General features: G+C 38.4%; 1 protein-coding gene across 3 annotated transcripts; it reads right to left on the bottom strand.

The window, feature by feature from the left end:
* Window positions 1-1,787: 1,787 nt before the first annotated feature.
* Window positions 1,788-20,318, bottom strand: LOC139468366 (inactive serine/threonine-protein kinase 19-like). 3 transcript variants are annotated; one of them, XM_071250279.1, is made up of 8 exons: window positions 20,243-20,318; window positions 16,484-16,591; window positions 15,707-15,858; window positions 14,452-14,593; window positions 12,524-12,617; window positions 11,784-11,940; window positions 9,797-9,885; window positions 1,788-6,969 (listed from the first exon to the last, which is right to left on the bottom strand). In XM_071250279.1, the coding sequence occupies exons 2-8, from the start codon at window positions 16,587-16,589 to the stop codon at window positions 6,927-6,929; spliced, it is 783 nt and encodes a 260-aa protein (XP_071106380.1). In that variant the 5' UTR covers window positions 16,590-16,591; window positions 20,243-20,318; the 3' UTR covers window positions 1,788-6,926. The 3 variants fall into 3 exon arrangements, with proteins under 3 accessions (XP_071106380.1, XP_071106382.1, XP_071106383.1); XM_071250281.1 differs by having other exon boundaries at window positions 20,183-20,288; XM_071250282.1 differs by lacking the exon at window positions 20,243-20,318 and adding an exon at window positions 19,999-20,033.
* Window positions 20,319-20,430: the final 112 nt, after the last annotated feature.

Below are 20,430 nucleotides of genomic sequence, written 5' to 3'. Positions count from 1 at the left end.
AGGATCAAAACAGGGACGAATCTGAGATATGGTCCAACAATCAGTGGATCCTGACAAGGCAAAGGCATGCAACTCTACACAGCAAATTGAAGCACCTTAAGCCATTTTTCACTGGGCCCCTGTGTTTGTTTACAGATGCCAAAAGTGATATTTATATAAAAGGACACCGAGAGAATGGGAATTCAATGCATTTCTATTGCTTTTGTTTATAGTGAAACCAAGGATTATTTCACGGCTGTAATCCCGCTCCAGACACGTATATATCCATAATACTTGCAGCATGATATTAGTGTATGGAGTCTATATACAGCATACTGACACAGAGGTAGCACTGCAGTGGTATTGAGGTAACATGAAACAGATCCACATCTAAACCCAGATCAGAGAGGGGCTTCCAATGACCTGAGCTAATCAGCAAGGGCCATTCTGAAATTGAGAATTGCTTATAATTTGTCATGTTTATAAAAAAAATTCTGTTCCTATTAAGCATACTACATTGAAAGATGGTTAATGTTATATTGATTTACAATCCATCAGAGACCAACACGGTATTATTGTACACAGAAGTCAACACAACATGGATTCCAATTCTATCTAATTGTGTAAGAGATGGAACCACCTATTCTTTGTTACAATACTATCTGTGTGAAAGAAGAGCACTAAACATCTTACCACACATTAAAACATACAAGAAAAGGATTTTTCAAACATGTATCCCACATACAAATAATACAAATTTCAGTACAGAATTGACATGTATGGTGTTAATATTTTTGTAAATACAGAATTTTTTCAACATAATCAATGTCTTGGGTTCAAAGGGAAAAATAAATAAATATGATAAAAAACCACTAAACCCACCAATTCGTTTTTGTCAATTATTTAAAATAGGAACCTAATAATCTAACTGAATGCTCCATAATTATTATACGCATGAACTGACCAAACAATGCAATATTACCAACAATGACTTATAGATGTGTACTGGGTATTCATAAAGACAACTCGTGAAGATCCGGGCCAGAAGAGGTCTTCAGCAACCCATGCTTGCCGAAAGGGCGACTATGCTTGTCGTAAAAGGCGACTAATGGGAATGGGTGGTCAGACTCGTTGACTAGGTTGATGCTTGTGATCGTATCCCAATTGTGTGGATCGATGCTCATGATGTCAGTCATTGGACTGTCTGGTCCAGACTGGATTATTTACAGACTGCCATCATATAGCTGGAATATTGCTGAGTGCAGCATTAAACAACAAAGAATTAGCAAAAGGGAATTCATAAAGTCTCATCTACAGAAAATGTGGAATAATTCCACAAGCATGATGGTCACTGTAATTGGAAAGGTATAGCATTCTTATTTGAGACTTCATCTTTTTTTCTATTCTTCAAACGTTTCAATAATGCACAGAAGGACACCTACTGATTTCAGTCATTAGTTCTCACATCACACAGGGTGATAATGTAAGTTCTATGTGTCTTCTTGGATACCATTACCGTGTAGGAACTACGACACCAGTGCTGGTTTCTAGTGCTGGAACTTTAGGTTGGTTGGTTTGTTGTTTAACGTCGCACTCAGCGATATTCCAGCTATATGTCGGCGGTCTGTAAATAATCGAGTCTGGACCAGACAATCCAGTGATTGATATCATGAGAGCATCGATCCACGCAATTTGGATCAATGACGTGCATCAACCAAGTCAGCGAGCCTGACCACCCGATCCCGTTAGTTGCCTCTTATGACAAGCATAGATGCCTTTTACGGCAAGCATGGGTTGCTGAAGACCTTTAGGACCAAGAAGAGTAAATGTACTGCTTCAATCCCTTGTATCCAGGCTAAAAGTGGCACAGACAAAGTTGTTGAAAATAAAGTTGTGTTTAGAGAGGACTGAACTGCATTTATCTTATAGTTGTTTTCAGGGATAGAATAATGTATATTGTGTTTGCATGAATGAATGATAGAAAAGGACATAATTAAGTACAGTTTTCAAAATTTCCAATCTTGATGGTCAGCAGATCCATGAAAAGAACAATAAGAATTTAGACACGAACTGAACTTGTAGACTGAGGAGTTGAAAAATGTGGTGAAGATGCTGACATCATCTGCATGTTACCCAGAGTACCTTATTCAATTGAAATCAGCCAATTTAACTTTTGTTGAAATTAGTTACTCTGGCCACCAAAAGGAAAATGCTTGTTTGTTTGTGTGTTGTTTAACGCAGCACTCAGCCATATTCCAGCTATATGACGGCGGTCTGTAAATAATCGAGTCTGGGCCAGACAATCCAGTGATCATCATGGGCATCGATCCACTTAATTGGGATATGATGACATGCATCAACCAAGTCAACGAGCCTGACCACCTGATCCCATTAGTCGCCCCCAAATCAAAATCACGTTGTTATAACTTGAACCATCATAAGAGACATGGAAATTTGTGGCATCGACCTTGCAAAGTCTCAGTTTCGTACAGTCTAAAAATTCTCTTAATATTTCAAGTTGTTTAAGTAAACATTTCAGAAGAAAAACGACCAAGAATATTTTTCCCAATATGGTTAGCATGGAGACCAGACACTGGAGACATTCAGAGAGCATAGTTTCAGCACTTCTAACTACTTTAGACATTTTACAGAAGATGATTAAAAATTCACTTGTAAAACAAATTAAACTTCGTAAAGAAATAAACAAAATTATAGACTAAGATGTACCTATATTTCAGACCCTCATGCACGCTGACTGCATGCCACAATGTTTGAGTAAGTGAGCTGATATATTCAAAGCAACAAAGACATGATTTTGACAAAATTGGTGGGATCATCCATGCAGTATCTTCAGTTTCACTGCCCCTACTGTTTTATCACAGTCAATAATGCAAAAACGATACAGAAGACATATGCCTTAGCTAAACAAAATTGATATTACCCATCAGGCCAGCTAAAAGCTGTGGCTTTTTCACAGTCTAATGATATGAAACAATGGTTTCAATATCTCCCAATATCAATGATTAATATTTCACAATACAAACATTCCATTTACCAACAATATTGAAAATGTTTAAATGCATATGTGTTGTACATAATGTTAATGCAACTTGAAGAAAATGCAACAGGGGCAATGGACAACTAAGTGTTGACATCGTTAGCTAAGCATTGCCTGGAAGTTGACAGATGACAAAGTAGACACAGTTTATGGATAACGTGCTTGACAACAGTATAAGTCTCCATTACAGTAAAATAAAGAAATTGTTAGCCATACATCGTGTCTACTTTGTAACTGTTGACTGTAACTTTAAATAACAAACAGAACAATCTCCCACACAAGAGTTAGATAAAACTCATAATTACATATTATTAACTGTGCTTGTTATGATCAACTTTACAATGGGCAGCAGAAACAGATGTCAGAGACAGCAAATGTATTAAACAAACATATGAAACAACTAAAACAAGATACGATATTAAGTATTTGACATTATTATTGTAAATTTATATTTCTAAGGCTTAAAAAAATAAAAGAATAGGTTCTCAGGCAATGTTTTTTTGAAAGTATAGTGCGGGCGGGTGGTGGGTGTGTTTTTGTTGTTGTTCAAACTAGAATGTTGTGTACATACAACCTGGGAAAGGGCCTCCCTACATGAATGTATTCCAGGATGAGTAAAATACTGGAATACTGTATTAGACTACCGTTGGACTTGGAATATCTAAGGAGTTTTTAAATTTTTTTAAATGGTAATAAAAAAGAAACGTGCGGCAAACTTTATGAAGATGTGGGCGGTGCCGAGAACCAAGACTATTATTTTTTTTAGCCTAATAAGAGTAGAATGACATTGCTCTACAGTCAAATCTGATCCATACTTCTTCTGGGTGTATTTGGAAAAAAAGAAACACTGTCAAGCCCTGTGTCATCAAAACCAAACATGTTTTCCAAAGTCAATAAAAAATAAGATTCTGATTCTACCTCTCATTTATCAACTACAATAACACATAACACTGACGTTAATCATAATCCTGGCAGGACGTACACAATTCCATTCACTCTGTGTTGTCAAACAAGTATCATACACACACAATAATGTAACAAGTTTGGCTAATATTCAAAGGGAAACAAATGCTGTATTTGGGACTTTAAGCATGTAATCATATATGCTAAGTTTAAATGCATTTGCACACACATTCTGCCCTGTGCCACAGGCCACTGAGATCACAATAGACACAGGGAAGATTTTCCCAGAACTTTTCAACTTCCTATCATTGAAAATCTTAAAACCTGTTCATGAAAGTCATGTCTACCGGTATATAGTGTTGGCATCAGTCTTAATTATAGACACACAAGCATGACATATCAACTAGTTAGTGGTAATTTACAATCAGAGTGATAGGAATAATACACAAAATATTTCAAAGGCAAGTGCCACTATTTTTCTTGTTTTTACCAAAAGTAAGTGAAAAATTTAATTTTTGTGAGTGATCTAAAATAGTATTTTCTGAACAAATATTTTCTATCAACTCAGACAAAGCCTTAACTTAATTATTTTAAGCTGCCTACAGCCACTTGGCATATTGACCAAAATAACTTGTCCAGGAAAATGTTAAACCTATCTGACCTCAGAAATACTGTCAGAAAGGAATACAAACAGTCCAAATGTATCAGCCTTTTATTTGGGCATAGCTCAACAATAATAATTGTCGATCCCTACAGCAGCCAACAGCTGGGAGGTATACATGTTATTTTAATACACGTTAAATTCGGACTATCCTCCAAAATTAAGCTGACATGCCACAATATAACTGTAATACTGTTAAAAGCTGTGTTAAACCCAACTCACTCACTCACTAATACATGTTAGGCAAGCTAAATGCTTTCATGCAGAAAATCACCCTAATCACTGTGTTCAGAGATAGCATGAATCTTAAACAGAAATAAAGTGATATTTTTCCCTACAGATCCTTTTCCCTTTCTCCCTGTACCTCCAGCTTCAGTGCCACAATTTGGTACAAGGGCAGGTAACTCTAACCACGCTTGAGTGGTATGGTGTCATGTCTGACAAGTGATCCATGTCAAGTTTAGTATTTCAGAGACAGATTTGGTCTGGACTGCCGGCCAAGTCAGGTTTGAGATATCAGGCTATTTTTTTTTTAGACTGAAATATGTCTTTTCAAAACTCAGATACATCCTCGTTGCAGGGAATGACAGTCTTGAGACACCTATTACTTTCTCATTTTAGTTAAGTTTTCATTTTGTGGTTTAAATGAGTGGATGTCATACAAGTTCATTTGAACCGTGTTTGATTTCTAGGCTATCGTGTTGTTAATCATGTTAATAAATCAACAAGAGTGATCCCAAAATAATTCTACAGAAAGGTAAAATAAAATAAAATACTTAACACTAATGTTTAATAAAATTTGTTTTAATGCCTTATTGGTGTAGAGCATTCATAAATGGAGCACTTAGGGACTTTGAAATTTGTAAAAAATCTATGAATTTTTTGGCTAATTATAAGTGAATTTTCATATTCCTATTTGTAAATATTTATTATGTCTGGAAAGGATCGAATCAAATAAAATTTTATGAAACAGCATTCCAACATGGAATCTGCAGCCAGCGATTCATTCATGGGACTCCATAGTTTGAACTTTAACACAGAGGTAGGGCTGTCACGATTCATGGACGTATCGATGCATCCTCAGTTCACCCAGCGTTACAATACATGAAACGCCTGACAATGTACTAATTCATAGTTCTGTATTGACTTTCACAAAGTAATATTTACAAAGCATTCACTTGGGCTAGTCAATTCATGCCTACCATGAAACAAGCTGATGAATAAAAGTGCAGAAACCAGCAAGAACAGAGCAGGTACATCCTGCCATGTAAACACGACCGCCTCCGTGGGCTAGTGGTAGAGCGTCCGCACGGAGAGCGGAACGTCCGGAGTTCGATCCCTGGCCGCGTCATACCAAAAGATGTTAAAAGATGGTACTTGTTGTTACCCTGGCGCTCGGCATTACGGGGCTAAAACAAGGACTGGTTGGCTCGGAGTCAGTATACTGTGTCTGAGTGGGGTATCCATGTTAAACTGCGGCATGGTATCTCAGTGTGCTAGCACTATAAATCAGCATCATTCCGGACAAGTACAAGCAGCCACACACACACACACACACACACACATGTGCATGCACGTCGCTATATAAGTGCAATAATCTTGGACGCGACATTAAACCCCATTTCACCTCACCTCACCATGTAAACACATTCATAGCAATAACCTCATTTGCCGGACCACAAGGAAAACGGAGAATTTCATGCAGAAATGGCACAAGTGAGTGAGTGAGTATGGTTTTACGCCGCTTTTAGCAATATTCCAGCAATATCGAGGCGGGGGACACCAGAAATGGGCTTCACACATTGTACCCATGTCAGGAATCGAACCCGGGTGTTCGGCTTGACGAGCGAACGCTTTAACCACTAGGCTACCCGACCGCCCCAGAAATGGCACAAATAAAGTATCACAATACTAATTGTATCTTGGCAAAAGTATCGTGATATGTATCGACATGTGAGGTCACTCATCGTGACATCCCTACATGAAAGCACCAAGATGTCTCTCAGCATTGTTTTTCTGATCACAGTGATAAATACAAACAGATAGAAATAGCATCAATATGCAACAGTTACCCAATATAACAGTTCAACTGTAGTACCCATGTTTCTCCTCTCCATGTTCTGTTTATGCCAATATCAAGGTATACAGGAGCGAAAGCTTGACTAGAACAGAACTAAATGCACAATCTAACAATCCAAATTAAAATAATAACATTACTAGAAAAGTCAGCAAAAACTGTACATCTAGCATTCCTTTGTTCATCCTCATCCTCATCATCATCATCATCATCATATTTCAGTTGTACATACTCTCTTCATTTCAGATTCAGTCTTTCAGTCGCAGTAAGTTCCCTGACGTTGTCTGTACGCTGAAATCAGAAGCAATCATACACAAACAACTTATCAGCATGTCATGTGGATCTATCAACTCCTAAAATGTATAAAATTCACATTTGAAAAAGGCAAATTTTAGTAGTTAGTAACAATAACAAGAACAACCTTCCATTTAGAATTATATTACACCTAGTGATGTACATACTTCAATGAATTGTTAAAAAAATATTCATATAGTCTAACGATGTGTAAATAGTGCCACGACACAAGAGTTTAAAAAACAAAGACACCCACTGAAAAAAAATTGCAGCATTGATCATTGTTTGTATTCAAATACTTTCTACATATCGGTAAAATCTAAAAACTAACCAAAATTAAATAGATTTTAGAAATATACAGGCTCCCCTCATCTGGCAAATTTCTGAGAAGAAACTTACAGAGAAATGCATTTTGAGAGAATTTAGCAGCATAGTCAAAACAGATCGGGGCAGTTGGGTAGCCTAGTGGTTAAAGCGTTTGCTCGTCCTGCCGAAGACTTGGTTCGATTCCTTGAAGATGTTTACGATGGATGAAGCACAATTCATGATGCACACCGGACAAACAGGCCACAACATACGAGGGGTGTTCAATAAGTTTTGCAACTTCAATATAAGACCAAGTCGCAGAATATCTTTGGCACTTTTATTTTTCAATATAATCTCCATTCACCTCAATAAACTGATTCCATTTGTCCTTCAAGCTTTTAATACCACTTTTATAGAAATCCCTCTAACCACGCCTCTGTGGTAGCCTTTATGTCCTTGTCATCCTGGAAGCGTCTTCCACGTAGGGCAGATTTCATTTGCCGGAACAGGAAATAGTCACTGGGACTAAGTCTGGGCTGTAGGGTGGGTGATTTAACTGTTCGAATCCACATTCACATATGGCGCCCTGTGCAATTCTCGACTTGTGAACCGGAGCATGTAAGGAACTTTATTCCAGCGCGTTGTTCATGTTTGAGAGAATCCATGATCGTGACAACCCTTAGGTGAATGAAGCCATCACATCTAACTTATTGTTGTGTCTGGAACTTGTTATGACACGTGTCAACCTGATGTTATGACTAGTGTCACACCTGCCACAAGTTGACATTGTTTGTGTAAACACAAATGCCCAAGTTGCAAAACTTCTTGAACGCCCCATGTAAGTTCACTTGATTTTTACTCAGGTGAGTTAAAAATCAAGTTCAATAAATGCCTTTTTACCAACAATAAAAGAAATTGCTTCAGAAACATATTCTTTGTTTCAATATATTTATTCTTTTCATATTAAAGTCCTTTCTGGATGAGTATCAGGAGAGGTGCATGTTTTGATAATGAAATGTTAGGTATCTCTGTATATGACAGCATGAGGTGAGGTGAAATTGGGCTTAACATCGGACTGATGACTAGTCTGGACTGATGCCGATTTATAGTGCTACACTGAGATACCATGCCGCAGTTTAACATGAATACCCTACTCAGACACAGTATACTGACTCCGAGCTGACCAGTCCTTTTTTTAGCCCCTTAATGCTGAGCGCCAGACAGTGTAACAACAATCTTTTAATGTCTTTTGGTATGACGCGGCTGGGGATCGTACCCCAGACCTTCCGCTCTCCAGGCGGACGCTCTACCACTAGACCAAGGAGGCGGTTATGTCAGCATGAATACCAAATACCTACTTCCAAATTGAGCAAGAACTTCCAAGTCAACAATTCTGATGATAAAGAAATAGTTATCTGTTCATTTATGAAAAGTTGCACAGAGATCACAAATCTAGAGAACGAACCCGATCTCCACTTTGTATTCACATAAAAATTATGAACATGTGATCGATCAGTGGTAAGCGACAACACAAATACTCTCTAAATATCTCCCAAGCATTTACACTTAATGTTTCTGTAAACAATATATGAAGCTGAACAGAATTCATAATCTTAAACAATTGCCCCGAATATTACTTGAAACTGATTCCCCTCTTCTAATATAAGAGGCTGCTCCACGAGACAGTGATCGACAGAGTAACACTTTCACGGCAAGAATGGGTTGCTGGAAGTTGTATGTGAAATCGGGGAGTAACTAGTGGGAGTAAACCTCTTCTCGTAGTGCGTACATTGATAGCACTATATCTGTTTGTTGTTTTACACCACACTCAGCGATATTCCAGCTATATGATGGTGGTCTGCAAATAATCCAGTCTGGACCAGTCAATCCAGTGATTGATATCATGAGCATCGATCCATGCAATTGGGATACGATGGCATGCATCAACCAAGTCAGCGAGCCTTACCACCCGATCCTGTCAGTCTATAAGTACAGTGCACTGTATACACAAACAGATGGAACCATGGTGGCAAAGTCTAACCCAGGTCCAGGGCCTGTGTAACTCATGGAGTGAGTGACTATTGTTTTACGCTGCTTTTAGCTTTATTCCAGCAATATCACGGCAGGGTTCACCAGAAATGGTCTTCACACATTCAGAGATGAGAAGGGATATTTTCCATTTCAGCTGAAACATCTTTGCAATGGAGCATGGTCCATAATTTGGGAGTATTCTGGGGGAAGCTATGAGATTTTAACAAATTTGTTGTCACTAAAATTTGCGGATCCGCGGAATATTCTCACCCCTGCACACTGTACCCATGTGGGGAATCGAACCCGGTCTTCGGTGTGACGAGCGAACACTTTAACCACTAGGCTACCCGACCACCCCTTGACTCATGGACATAGAGACAGCTGGTAAACATGCTCCTCAACTCATTAATTCAACATGTTCTAACTTGGTATGTAATAATGCAAATGACAACACCTATCAGTATCAAAATGGTTAGCCTCTCCATACCTCTCCACCAGGTCAGCTCCGATAACATCATGTATGTGATACAAGATCCCAAGGCGAGCCAGCTTTGGCCACTTCCTCTGTTCCAGATCCTTCAAAGTAAAACAACACAAAACATTTTTAATTTTTTATCATAATGCATATCCACTTTGCATTGGTTAGATGTCCAAATTAAGAAAAAACAACAAAGCAATTGAAAAGTTTCTAATTATTTTTATGAATGTCATAACTATGATAACCAATCATTATCATAAAGTTTACAAACCATTCAAATGAGCTATTTAGTCCTTCATCATATGTGATGTATTGTTTCAGTTGGTAATTTATGAAAACCTTAACCTACATAAATAAACATTTTTTTCCATCAGTTTACCAAACAGAGTAACTGCCCTTTATAGAAGGGAAGCTACTCTAACCCTAGTCTATGAGACATCACGTCACAGTTAGCCTTTGTTGACAGTTGGCCTGTCCTATTATAGAAGTGCAGTCAGATGTAGAGACAGCGACAAAATGAAACAAGGTAATAATTCGGACATATTTCATCCAAATCCAACTGTTTTAATTTGTTTAAAAGGTTCCAAGCCACAGAGCACAGACATGGAAACTGATCCCACTTGGCTAGTGTTCTCACAATTTGTATCTCCAAAGTTGCCAAAACTTGTAAAATGCCATGGATACGTCACAGTTAGACACTGAAGTATATTAGACTATTCTTTTGATAATGATAGCAATTACCCCAGTAGTTTTTTCCAGATTCCTGTTGGTTGATTCCGACTAGATCTTCGAATGACAAGAGTGACGCCATGTTTGTTTATTTATAACAAACCTACAAGGTCCCTACTTGACCTTTGATATTTGCATCTCTATCCGCATATCACCCCATCGGTTATCATTTTTATCTGTTGGCTTCATACTGCTGAGAAACCTACCCATTATATGATAAACATAGATAACAGACAACATAATATCAAACTAAACTATGATCTGGGCTATGCAGTACAAGAATAATACAATCATACATAACTCGAAACTTCTCAATATTCCCATGTTACTATATTTACATGTCATATCATCTTCATATGTTCAGTCATATCATATTTATTGTGGAATTATCCAAATTAATGTGTCACTAGTTCTCTTCAGCTTGTATTCTTCAGCTCCAAATGGCAAATACCAACACAAGCCTGTTTCTTGTATGTCGACATATTAACATCTTTCCGAGGCAAGAGAGTTAACTAACTGTAAAAGTCCAGTTTCCACCCTTGTCGAACAAGGCTGGAATTCCTGGGCTCGATCGTAGAGCAACTAGTGGCTTTTTCGAGTTATGTCCCTTCTATGCCTCTCCTATGGACCAATCAGATTCCACTTCTCGTATCACTTGCATTTGCTTCAAACAAAATGGCCGTGCCCAGTCAAGAAGATCTGATCGATAATCAAGATCTACATTGCGATAAAACGGGTCTTAAATCGCAAAATGCATCATGTGAGCACCTTGATTAAAAACATGAAAAGATTTGAAAAATATCTGTTGACAATGAGTGGCGGTGCACATGCTTTGGAAATCCTGCATTTGACCAAAATCTGCACAACGGTTTAAGAGCCGGATTTTGATTTCATTGCGCGATTTTGATTGGACTATGCATAGACTCGTAAGTCCAGCCAAAATCTAACTCCACAATACCAGCCTAGTTCGGCAAGGGTGGAAACTGGACTTTTATGGTCAGTTAACTCTCTTGCCTCGAGAAGATGACATATTAAGTACATGGAATCCATTTGACCTGTCTGATTTGTGACTCATGGCAGATTGGTTCTGATTGGTACATTAAAAGCAAATTCATGAAATTTACACAAGTAAATTTCAATTGTGGGCAAGTGAAAGGTAGGGTTTCTCTTGCAATGGGGGCAAGTAGTTTTCAGACTTTCATACCCCCTAAGACAAGCACTAACAATAACACAACAATCAACTTGAATCAAGAAGCAAGGTTCGTACCTGTTGGAGTATTTCCCTGTATTTGCATTTGCGTATCATTGTCAACAGAGCTTTCCTTCCCCTCATGAAGTTCTTCATAAACACACCAGCATTTGGGATGGACAACCACCAGCTGCCTACATCTCGGACTGTGAGCACTGACGACTTGACAAGTTGCCTGGTGGAGGTGAGCAAATACAGACATCATTCTTCATACAACATACAGTTCCAACAACACAGATTGTACACTCGCATGAAGGATACAATACAATACAATTATAACCTCTAAAATACATACAAGCATGAAAATGGGTGTTCTAGCATCTACAAATACAAAAATGTTTGGGCAACCCTGTTGCGGAAGTGAATGTGTCAATGAATGTTTCAATGATTAGTTTGAGTTGTTACTGAAGATACATGTATCAGTTTGTGGAGGAATGTGTTGCTAAGTCAGTGAATGTGTCAGTCTGTTGTTAAAAGTGTCAGTTTGTGAGTGAATGTGTCAATCAATGTATCAATGAATGTATGAATGTGTCAATGAATGTGTCAATGAATGTGTCTGTGTGTCAAGGTATGTGTCAGTCTGTCAGTGAAAGTGGCAGTTTTTTTTCAGGGAATGTGTCAGTAAAGGTATCAGTTGGTCAGTTAGTGTGACAGTTAGTCAGTGAATGTGTCAGTTTGTCGGTCAATGTTTCAGCAAATATGTCAATGAATGTGAGAATATGTCAGTTTGTCAGTAAAAGCATACCGTGAAAACTTACGTGATTTCTTCATCCTTAAAGCGGAAGTCCTTCATCAATGTATCCTTGTCAAGACTCACATCATTACAGTTCTTCACAACCCGTAAGAATTTTTCTGAAAACAAATTTCCCTGTATGAATAACTTTCCTTTTTGCCTTTCATCACGTAGGAGGAAGCAGTTTCTATTAATGAGTGAGTGAGTTGGGTTTAACGCCGCTTTTAACAGTATTCCAGCTATATCACGGCGTGTCAGCTTTATGTGGGAGGAAAGCCCGAAGTGATGCAGATTTCAGATGTTTACCACTTTGGTGAAACTCACGAGCACGGGTATGGTGCTGACAAACCTAGAAACATAATCGGGGCATACCGGGATTCGAACCCACATTCATAGGTTTCTGGTGTGCCCAAAGGACGCAACTCTGCACAGCGAATCGCTGCGCCTTAGACGACTGGGCCACCCGTGCCCCCTTTCTATTAATGAATGTAAAGAAGTACATACCACAGCCTTGTGCGACTAAACAAGGCTAAAGGTGACCTGTATCTGTCTACCTCCTATTTCAGCTTAGACAACATACACAAGGATCAAACTAGGATTCCAAACTAAGAGCAAATTCAGAATATTTTTGTTCTTTTGTCAAAAATTGGGATTGTTTTAAATTTCCTATTTTCATAAAATTCAGACTAAGATTGTATATTAACATTAAATTCATTAATGTAAGACAAAGAATTAAAACCTGTTCCTTTTTATTGGTCCTGTTATCCGTGAAATACATGCTGACCCAGGCAAGCCATCACATTAGATATAACTACATCAACGCTAACTGAGAATGTTTGTAGTCCAATTTGGAAATATACTCAGACATTTTTTGATTATTGAGATTATACTTAAAAAAATTATGCCTGATAGTGCTTGAAATAAATGGTTTTGCTACTCCTTTCAGAATATGTAAGTTTTGAAGCTCTGACTCTGAGTTGTGTGATCTATCAATTATTTCACATACGATTTCGCCAAAATGAAAAAAGTAAACAATATTAAACATGTTGAATGAAATTTAGAATAAAATTCATAAAATAGATTACAAACATAAGTCCAGATACATGTATATACAATGAACATATTTTTATAAGCAGACAGTGTAAGTACATGATTAATTTGTGTAATTCAGTATGGATTTGTTGACATGCAGTCTCCTGAGTTACTAGCTCCAGTAATGTATTTGTGTTTGGGAAAAAAACATCAAAACTCTTCAACCCAGTGTATAAGGCGACCCTCCTTGAAAGCCCCCTAATTTTAAGTATGAAATTTTGCCTTATACACAGTGATATAAGAAAAGTATTATGTCACAAACAAAAAACAAGAATTTTTAAAGGTGTAAGCCTTCATTCTCAACAAAATCAGATCTTTTACTCAGATATGATACCCCTCTGGGTGAAGATCTGAGGACAACCCCATAGGTTGTGTCAGGTGAGCTTTCCAATCAGCCTCTCAGTGATGACGCTTCTTAGTTCCCAGTACAACTACCGAGCAAAGCATTCAGCCAAGCATATCGGATATCTTTAAAATGAAAATAATTGGGAAGCCCCATTTGCAAATTACTCATCCATGATAGTATCTATTGTGGATATGTTATAGATCCTGTGTCATTTTAAAGGGCCATGGCATCTCCAGAATAAATGGCGAGGGTTAGTAATATCTGTATTCTGTATGTGTTTTTTTGTTGCTAAGATCAAAATTTTCAAATCGTTTAGAAAGCTGACATTTGAATGGCTAATGAATCAAAAATTTGTTTGGGCGATCCATGTTCAGTGAGGGTTTAACCCCCCAATACCTTCTATGACCATGTCCTTGGATCTTCACACAGAGAGTTATCATATTGAAGTCAAAGATTTGATTCGAACGAGATTGCTAAGCCTTATGATGTGTGTGAATGATCCACCATATTCTTACCTATTATATGATTATGTACATGCAGATCTTTCATGACGTGAAGAATGTGAGTTTCATAGTCATGAGCAAACACAACACACAGGTCGTTGGCGTCAGCGCCCAGTTTAAACACTTTGATTTCCCCACTGCTTCGGAGGTCACCCTGAAGAGAGGACAATCACGCATTACTCAGTCACAACAGAGAAAAGTTATACAACTCGAACCATGCACATACCCCACATATAGTTATTGATGATGATAGACCATACAGCATGATACAGGGCATCTTCCTGGACAAGGGAGTTAACTGACTATAAAAATAAGTTTCCACCCTTGCCGAACTAGGCTGGTATTATGGAGTTACATTTTGGCTGGACTAACGAGTCTTTGAATAATTCAATCAAATTCCTGCAACGAAATCAAAATCCGGTCGTGCAGATTTCGGTCGATTGCAGGATTTGCAAAGCATGTGCACCGCCAACTCGTTGTCAACAGTTATTTTGCAAATCTTTTCATGTTTTTAATCAAGGTGATCACATGATCTGATGCATTTCGCGATGTAAGACTTGTTTTATCACAATATAGATCTTGATTATCGATCAGATTGTCCTGACTGGGTGCCGCCATTTTGTTTGGAGCAAATGCAAGTGATACGAGAGGTGGAATCTGATTGGTACATAGGAGAAGCTTAGCAGGGATATTACTGGTAATAGCCACTGGTGCCGCAACGATCGAGCCAAGGAATTCCAGCCTAGTTCGGCAAGGGTAGAAACTGGACTTTTATAGTCAGTTAACTCCTTTGCCTCGGGGAGATGGATACAGTGTGGGCATGATAATGTTCAGACCCAACACCTGTCAAACTGCATATTGATACATGCATAAATTACCAAGAGGGTCTAAAAGGGATTCTCGACCAGGACATGGTGTGTATCAAGCCATGTGTTCCAATCAAAGAAGTGAGTTTGGTTCAGTGCCATTTTGAACAGTATTTCAGTCATATCACTGTCAAAAAGTCAAAGTGATGTAGGTCTTTGATACTTACAACTTTGGTGAATTCCACGAGCATGTGTTTGGTGTTGACAAACTTAGAAAATGTCAGGCCAAATCTGGGATTCGAACCTTTTAGATGGGTTTCTGGCATGCATAGGAGATACAACTCTTCACAGTGAATTGTTTGCCTTAGATGACAAGGTGACCCCCCTGGAATATCTTCAGATACTGAATCAATGTCCGTAACCTCCATACTTAAACTGCTATTCTCAGTAGTGATACTCACCACATGCTTATCCACTGTAGTCCTGTTTTTCACAATACTGTACAACTGGTGTTTGAAAATTATAGGTGGAAGACGGTCATCAAACTTGTCACCAGGAAACAAATTCTTCAGATAAAGTAGAGATGCTTCTGTATCCGTCGGCAACCCATTCACTGAAAACAGGAGTGTATATGAGAATGATGTATATCAAAACATCTTAAAGATCAACCGTTCTGGAACATTTTCCTGTCAGCTAATACGAATAGGAATAAACTGTACTTTTAGTCCGTGAAAAATATATTTGAAATTAACAGACCAAATTGTACATTTATCCAGTAAGATTATGTGTACAACATGTTTGTTTGTCTGTTGTTTAACGCCACACTCGGCAATATTCCAGCTATGTGACGGCGGTCTGTAAATAATCAAGCCTGGACCAGACAATCCAGTGATGGACATCATGAGCATCAATCCACCCCACTGGGATCCGATGACATGCAACAACCAACTCAGCGAGTCTGACCACCCGATCCTGTTAGTCGCCTCTTACCACAAGCATAGTCACCTGTTACAGGAAGCATGGGTTGCTGAAGACCTTCACTGGTCTGTACAACATGTACAACACAGGCAATCTATAGACATGTCGATACCTATGATAGCATGTCAGCATTCTCTTACACCCATATATACAAGACAAGCTCTTGCAAAACCATCACACTAACATGATTATCAAATATACTCAGCTTATATTCTGTTAACACACAACACTATGGAAGATGAAATCTAATAAATACTTACTGAGGGCATTGTCATTGAAATCTCCATTTTCTTCAGACTGAGCTGGTCGAACACATTTTTTCTTGTGTTTGTATATATCTGGCAGAAGTGTTCTTTTGCGACTCATCTCTGAGGATAATGAACATATAACAGAAATTATTATTAACATTGAAGTATTTTAACATGTTTTAAAGTTAATTATTTGGGGGCAAATTATTTCTTTCTGTCAGGTCTCACTAAATGAACTAGTTCCATTGTCAGTGCTTCACAGTCTTGTAGACAATGTGGTGTATGCAAGACAATGATGCATTGACCATATGAGGGATTATGGAGGAACGTGGTGTATACAAGCCCATACAGCATTGACCATATAAGGGATGATGGAGGAATGTGGTGTATGCAAGACCATACAGCATTGACCATATGAGGGATTATGGAGGAACGTGGTGTATACAAGCCCATACAGCATTGACCATATAAGGGATGATCGAGGAATGCGGTGTATGCAAGACCATACAGCATTGACCATATGAGGGATTATGGAGGAACGTGGTGTATGCAAGACCATACAGCATTGACCATATGAGGGATTATGGAGGAACGTGGTGTATACAAGCCCATACAGCATTGACCATATAAGGGATTATGGAGGAATGTGGTGTATGCAAGACCATACAGCATTGACCATATGAGGGATTATGGAGGAACGTGGTGTATACAAGCCCATACAGCATTGACCATATAAGGGATGATCGAGGAATGCGGTGTATGCAAGACCATACAGCATTGACCATATGAGGGATTATGGAGGAACGTGGTGTATACAAGCCCATACAGCATTGACCATATAAGGGATTATGGAGGAATGTGGTGTATGCAAGACCATACAGCATTGACCATATAAGGGATTATGGAGGAATGTGGTGTATACAAGACCATACAGCATTGACCATATAAGGGATTATGGAGGAATGTGGTGTATGCAAGACCATACAGCATTGACCATATGAGGGATTATGGAGGAATGCGGTGTATACAAGCCCATACAGCATTGACCATATAAGGGATGATGGAGGAATGTGGTGTATGCAAGACCATACAGCATTGACCATATGAGGGATTATGGAGGAGCGTGGTGTATACAAGCCCATACAGCATTGACCATATAAGGGATTATGGAGGAATGTGGTGTAAACAAGACAATGAAGCATTGACCATATGTGGGATGATGGAGGAATGTGGTGTATACAGAACCATAAAGCACTGACCATATGAGGGATGATGGAGGAATGTGGTGTTTACAGAACATTGAAGTATTGACCATATGAGGGATGATGGAGGAATGTGGTGTATACAGAACCATAAAGCACTGACCATATGAGGGATGATGGAGGAATGTGGTGTTTACAGAACATTGAAGTATTGACCATATGAGGGATGATGGAGGAATGTGGTGTATACAGAACCATAAAACACTGACCATATGAGGGATGATGGAGGAATGTGGTGTTTACAGAACATTGAAGTATTGACCATATGAGGGATGATGGAGGAATGTGGTGTATACAAGGCCATGAAGCATTGACCATATGAGGGATGATGGAGGAATGTGGTGTATACAAGACCATAAAGCATTGACCATATGAGGGATGATGGAGGAATGTGGTGTTTACAGAACATTGAAGTATTGACCATATGAGGGATGATGGAGGAATGTGGTGTTTACAGAACATTGAAGTATTGACCATATGAGGGTTGATGGAGGAACGTAGTGTTTACAGAACCATAAAGCATTGACCATATGAGGGATGATGGAGGATTGTAGTGTATATAAACCATAAAGCATTGACCATAAGAGGGATGATGGAGGAATGTGGTGTATACAAGACCATATACATTGACCATATAAGGGATGATGGAGGAATGTGGTGTATACAAGACCATATACATTGACCATATAAGGGATGATGGAGGAATGTGGTGTATACAAGACCATATACATTGACCATATAAGGGATGATGGAGGAATGTGGTGTATACAAGACCATATACATTGACCATATAAGGGATGATGGAGGAATGTGGTGTATACAAGACCATATACATTGACCATATAAGGGATGATGGAGGAATGTGGTGTATACAAGACCATATACATTGACCATATAAGGGATGATGGAGGAATGTGGTGTATACAAGACCATATACATTGACCATAAGAGGGATGATGGAGGAATGTGGTGTATACAAGGCCATGAGGCATTGACCATATGAGGGATGATGGAGGATTGTAGTGAAGACAAACTAAATCCTGAAGTGAAGTGAAGAACCTATGAGAAATGTTTGTCAAAATTTATTTTGAATACTTTGAAAAATATATTGTGTCGCTTTTCAAAGGACATTTTGATGCCAATACATTTTAAACGGCAGAGACGGGGTGTTTGTACCGGTACCTATTGTACAGTTGTCTGATTTTCAATCACGAACATTGACACTACTTAATTTCGTTTATTCGACATACTCGTTAATCCAACATAATCATATGCAACAGTGTTAGAACTTGGCACTAGTCCCGTTGTCCTTGCCAAAGTGCCCAATAGTTAAGATATCATAAGGACAAATAGAAATTTGCCATTTTAAGGGTTTTGCTACATGTTATCATTATAAGGACTAGTGGGCTAAAACAGTTACTTTCTATTGCTGTGCAACCAAAGATGTTGGATCAACAGAATTTGGCTGTATTTGGGATAACACTTTCTTCGTAAAGAACAAATTCAAGTACTTTTGTTTAGTTGAGTCATATCCAGGATTTGAACCCACACTCTAAAAGTGAGGAACCTAATCACCAGCACACAAAGTCAGCGATCTAACCCACTCAGTCACTCAGGCTTCCTCAAAATGGAAGTCTGACAACTCTAGATCACATACTTTATGTACCTCTCTGAGAAGTGTTAAGTGGCACAGCTTTCACTGCCGAAAGCTATGACTACTCAATGCCTTTTAGAAATGATCAAATGTAACAAATGTTATATCTGGAATAACACTTTATTAGTAAAGTGTAACAATTTGTTAAAATGATCTATGATATTTTACAAATTATTGAAATATTGAGTGACAAGGTTAAACACATAAGGTCCAATCTCAATCGTATCTGTTGTCTCTTTTAGTTGTCACTTTCACCAATGACGTATGGGGTCGTTTTGAAAGCTAAAAAAGGTTCCGTTTTGGCAAAAGGCCATTTCAGTTAGCACCCAGAGAAACAAGTAACCAAGATCTGGATTATTGTTTTCAGAATATTTTGCCAGAACTGTCCACCAACCCATCCCATCACCCCATTTCTGTGATAAATATAATCAGTTTCAGTTCGACAACTACCGCTTAGATGACAGATTTTTTACTGCCTACACACCATGATTTTCAATTAGCCTCACGTTCATTATACGACGTAACTGTTTAAGTGACACACGACGTACCAGTCAACCAGTCAAATAAAACACATTTTGAATAAAGAGATTGTCAACAGATAAAACGCTGACCGAAATCTCACTTCTCCGCCTGATGCCCTCGACACAGAACTGTGCTAGGTCATTCTGTCACTGAGCTTGCGCAGACAGTCGAAGTAAATATGTTGTTTACTAAGTTTCAAAATGCGATTATTCATTCGTTCCAGAAACATAACAAAATAACTACAGCCTTTGAAATGTGATCATTGGTACATACTTCAATTACAGACGAACATTTACGTAGTTTGGGGCCATCTGTTTAAATAAACTATGTTACCGGTAAACAACCACTTGCTCAATTCAACGGCAACAGGAGGCTGACATCTTGGTAATAACTGCGTACAGATGATTGGTTAAGATATGACCTTAACCTTGTTCGCTAGTGTTTCCGGTTAACAGTATACTGCTTCCAGGTGCACATGTTAGCTATGATTTCAAAACGATAGTTATGGCAACATTAATAAA

This window comes from Haliotis cracherodii, unplaced genomic scaffold, assembly GCF_022045235.1.
Source record: "Haliotis cracherodii isolate W230 unplaced genomic scaffold, xgHalCrac1.p SCAF_2, whole genome shotgun sequence".
In the NCBI taxonomy this organism is placed as follows: Eukaryota; Metazoa; Mollusca; class Gastropoda; order Lepetellida; family Haliotidae; genus Haliotis; species Haliotis cracherodii.
Note: the sequence above shows the minus strand (reverse complement) of the source record. Positions and strands in the feature narration are given on the sequence as shown.

Coding starts and splice junctions, on each gene's coding strand:
- LOC139468366 (XM_071250279.1), bottom strand. CDS start 16,589: ATGAGTCGCAAAAGAACACTTCTGCCAGATATATACAAACACAAGAAA. Junction 9,886..11,783: donor ACAGGGAAATACTCCAACAG/GTACGAACCTTG, acceptor TTTACTTTGAAG/GATCTGGAACAGAGGAAGTG. Junction 6,970..9,796: donor GGAGCTGACCTGGTGGAGAG/GTATGGAGAGGC, acceptor TTCTGATTTCAG/CGTACAGACAACGTCAGGGA.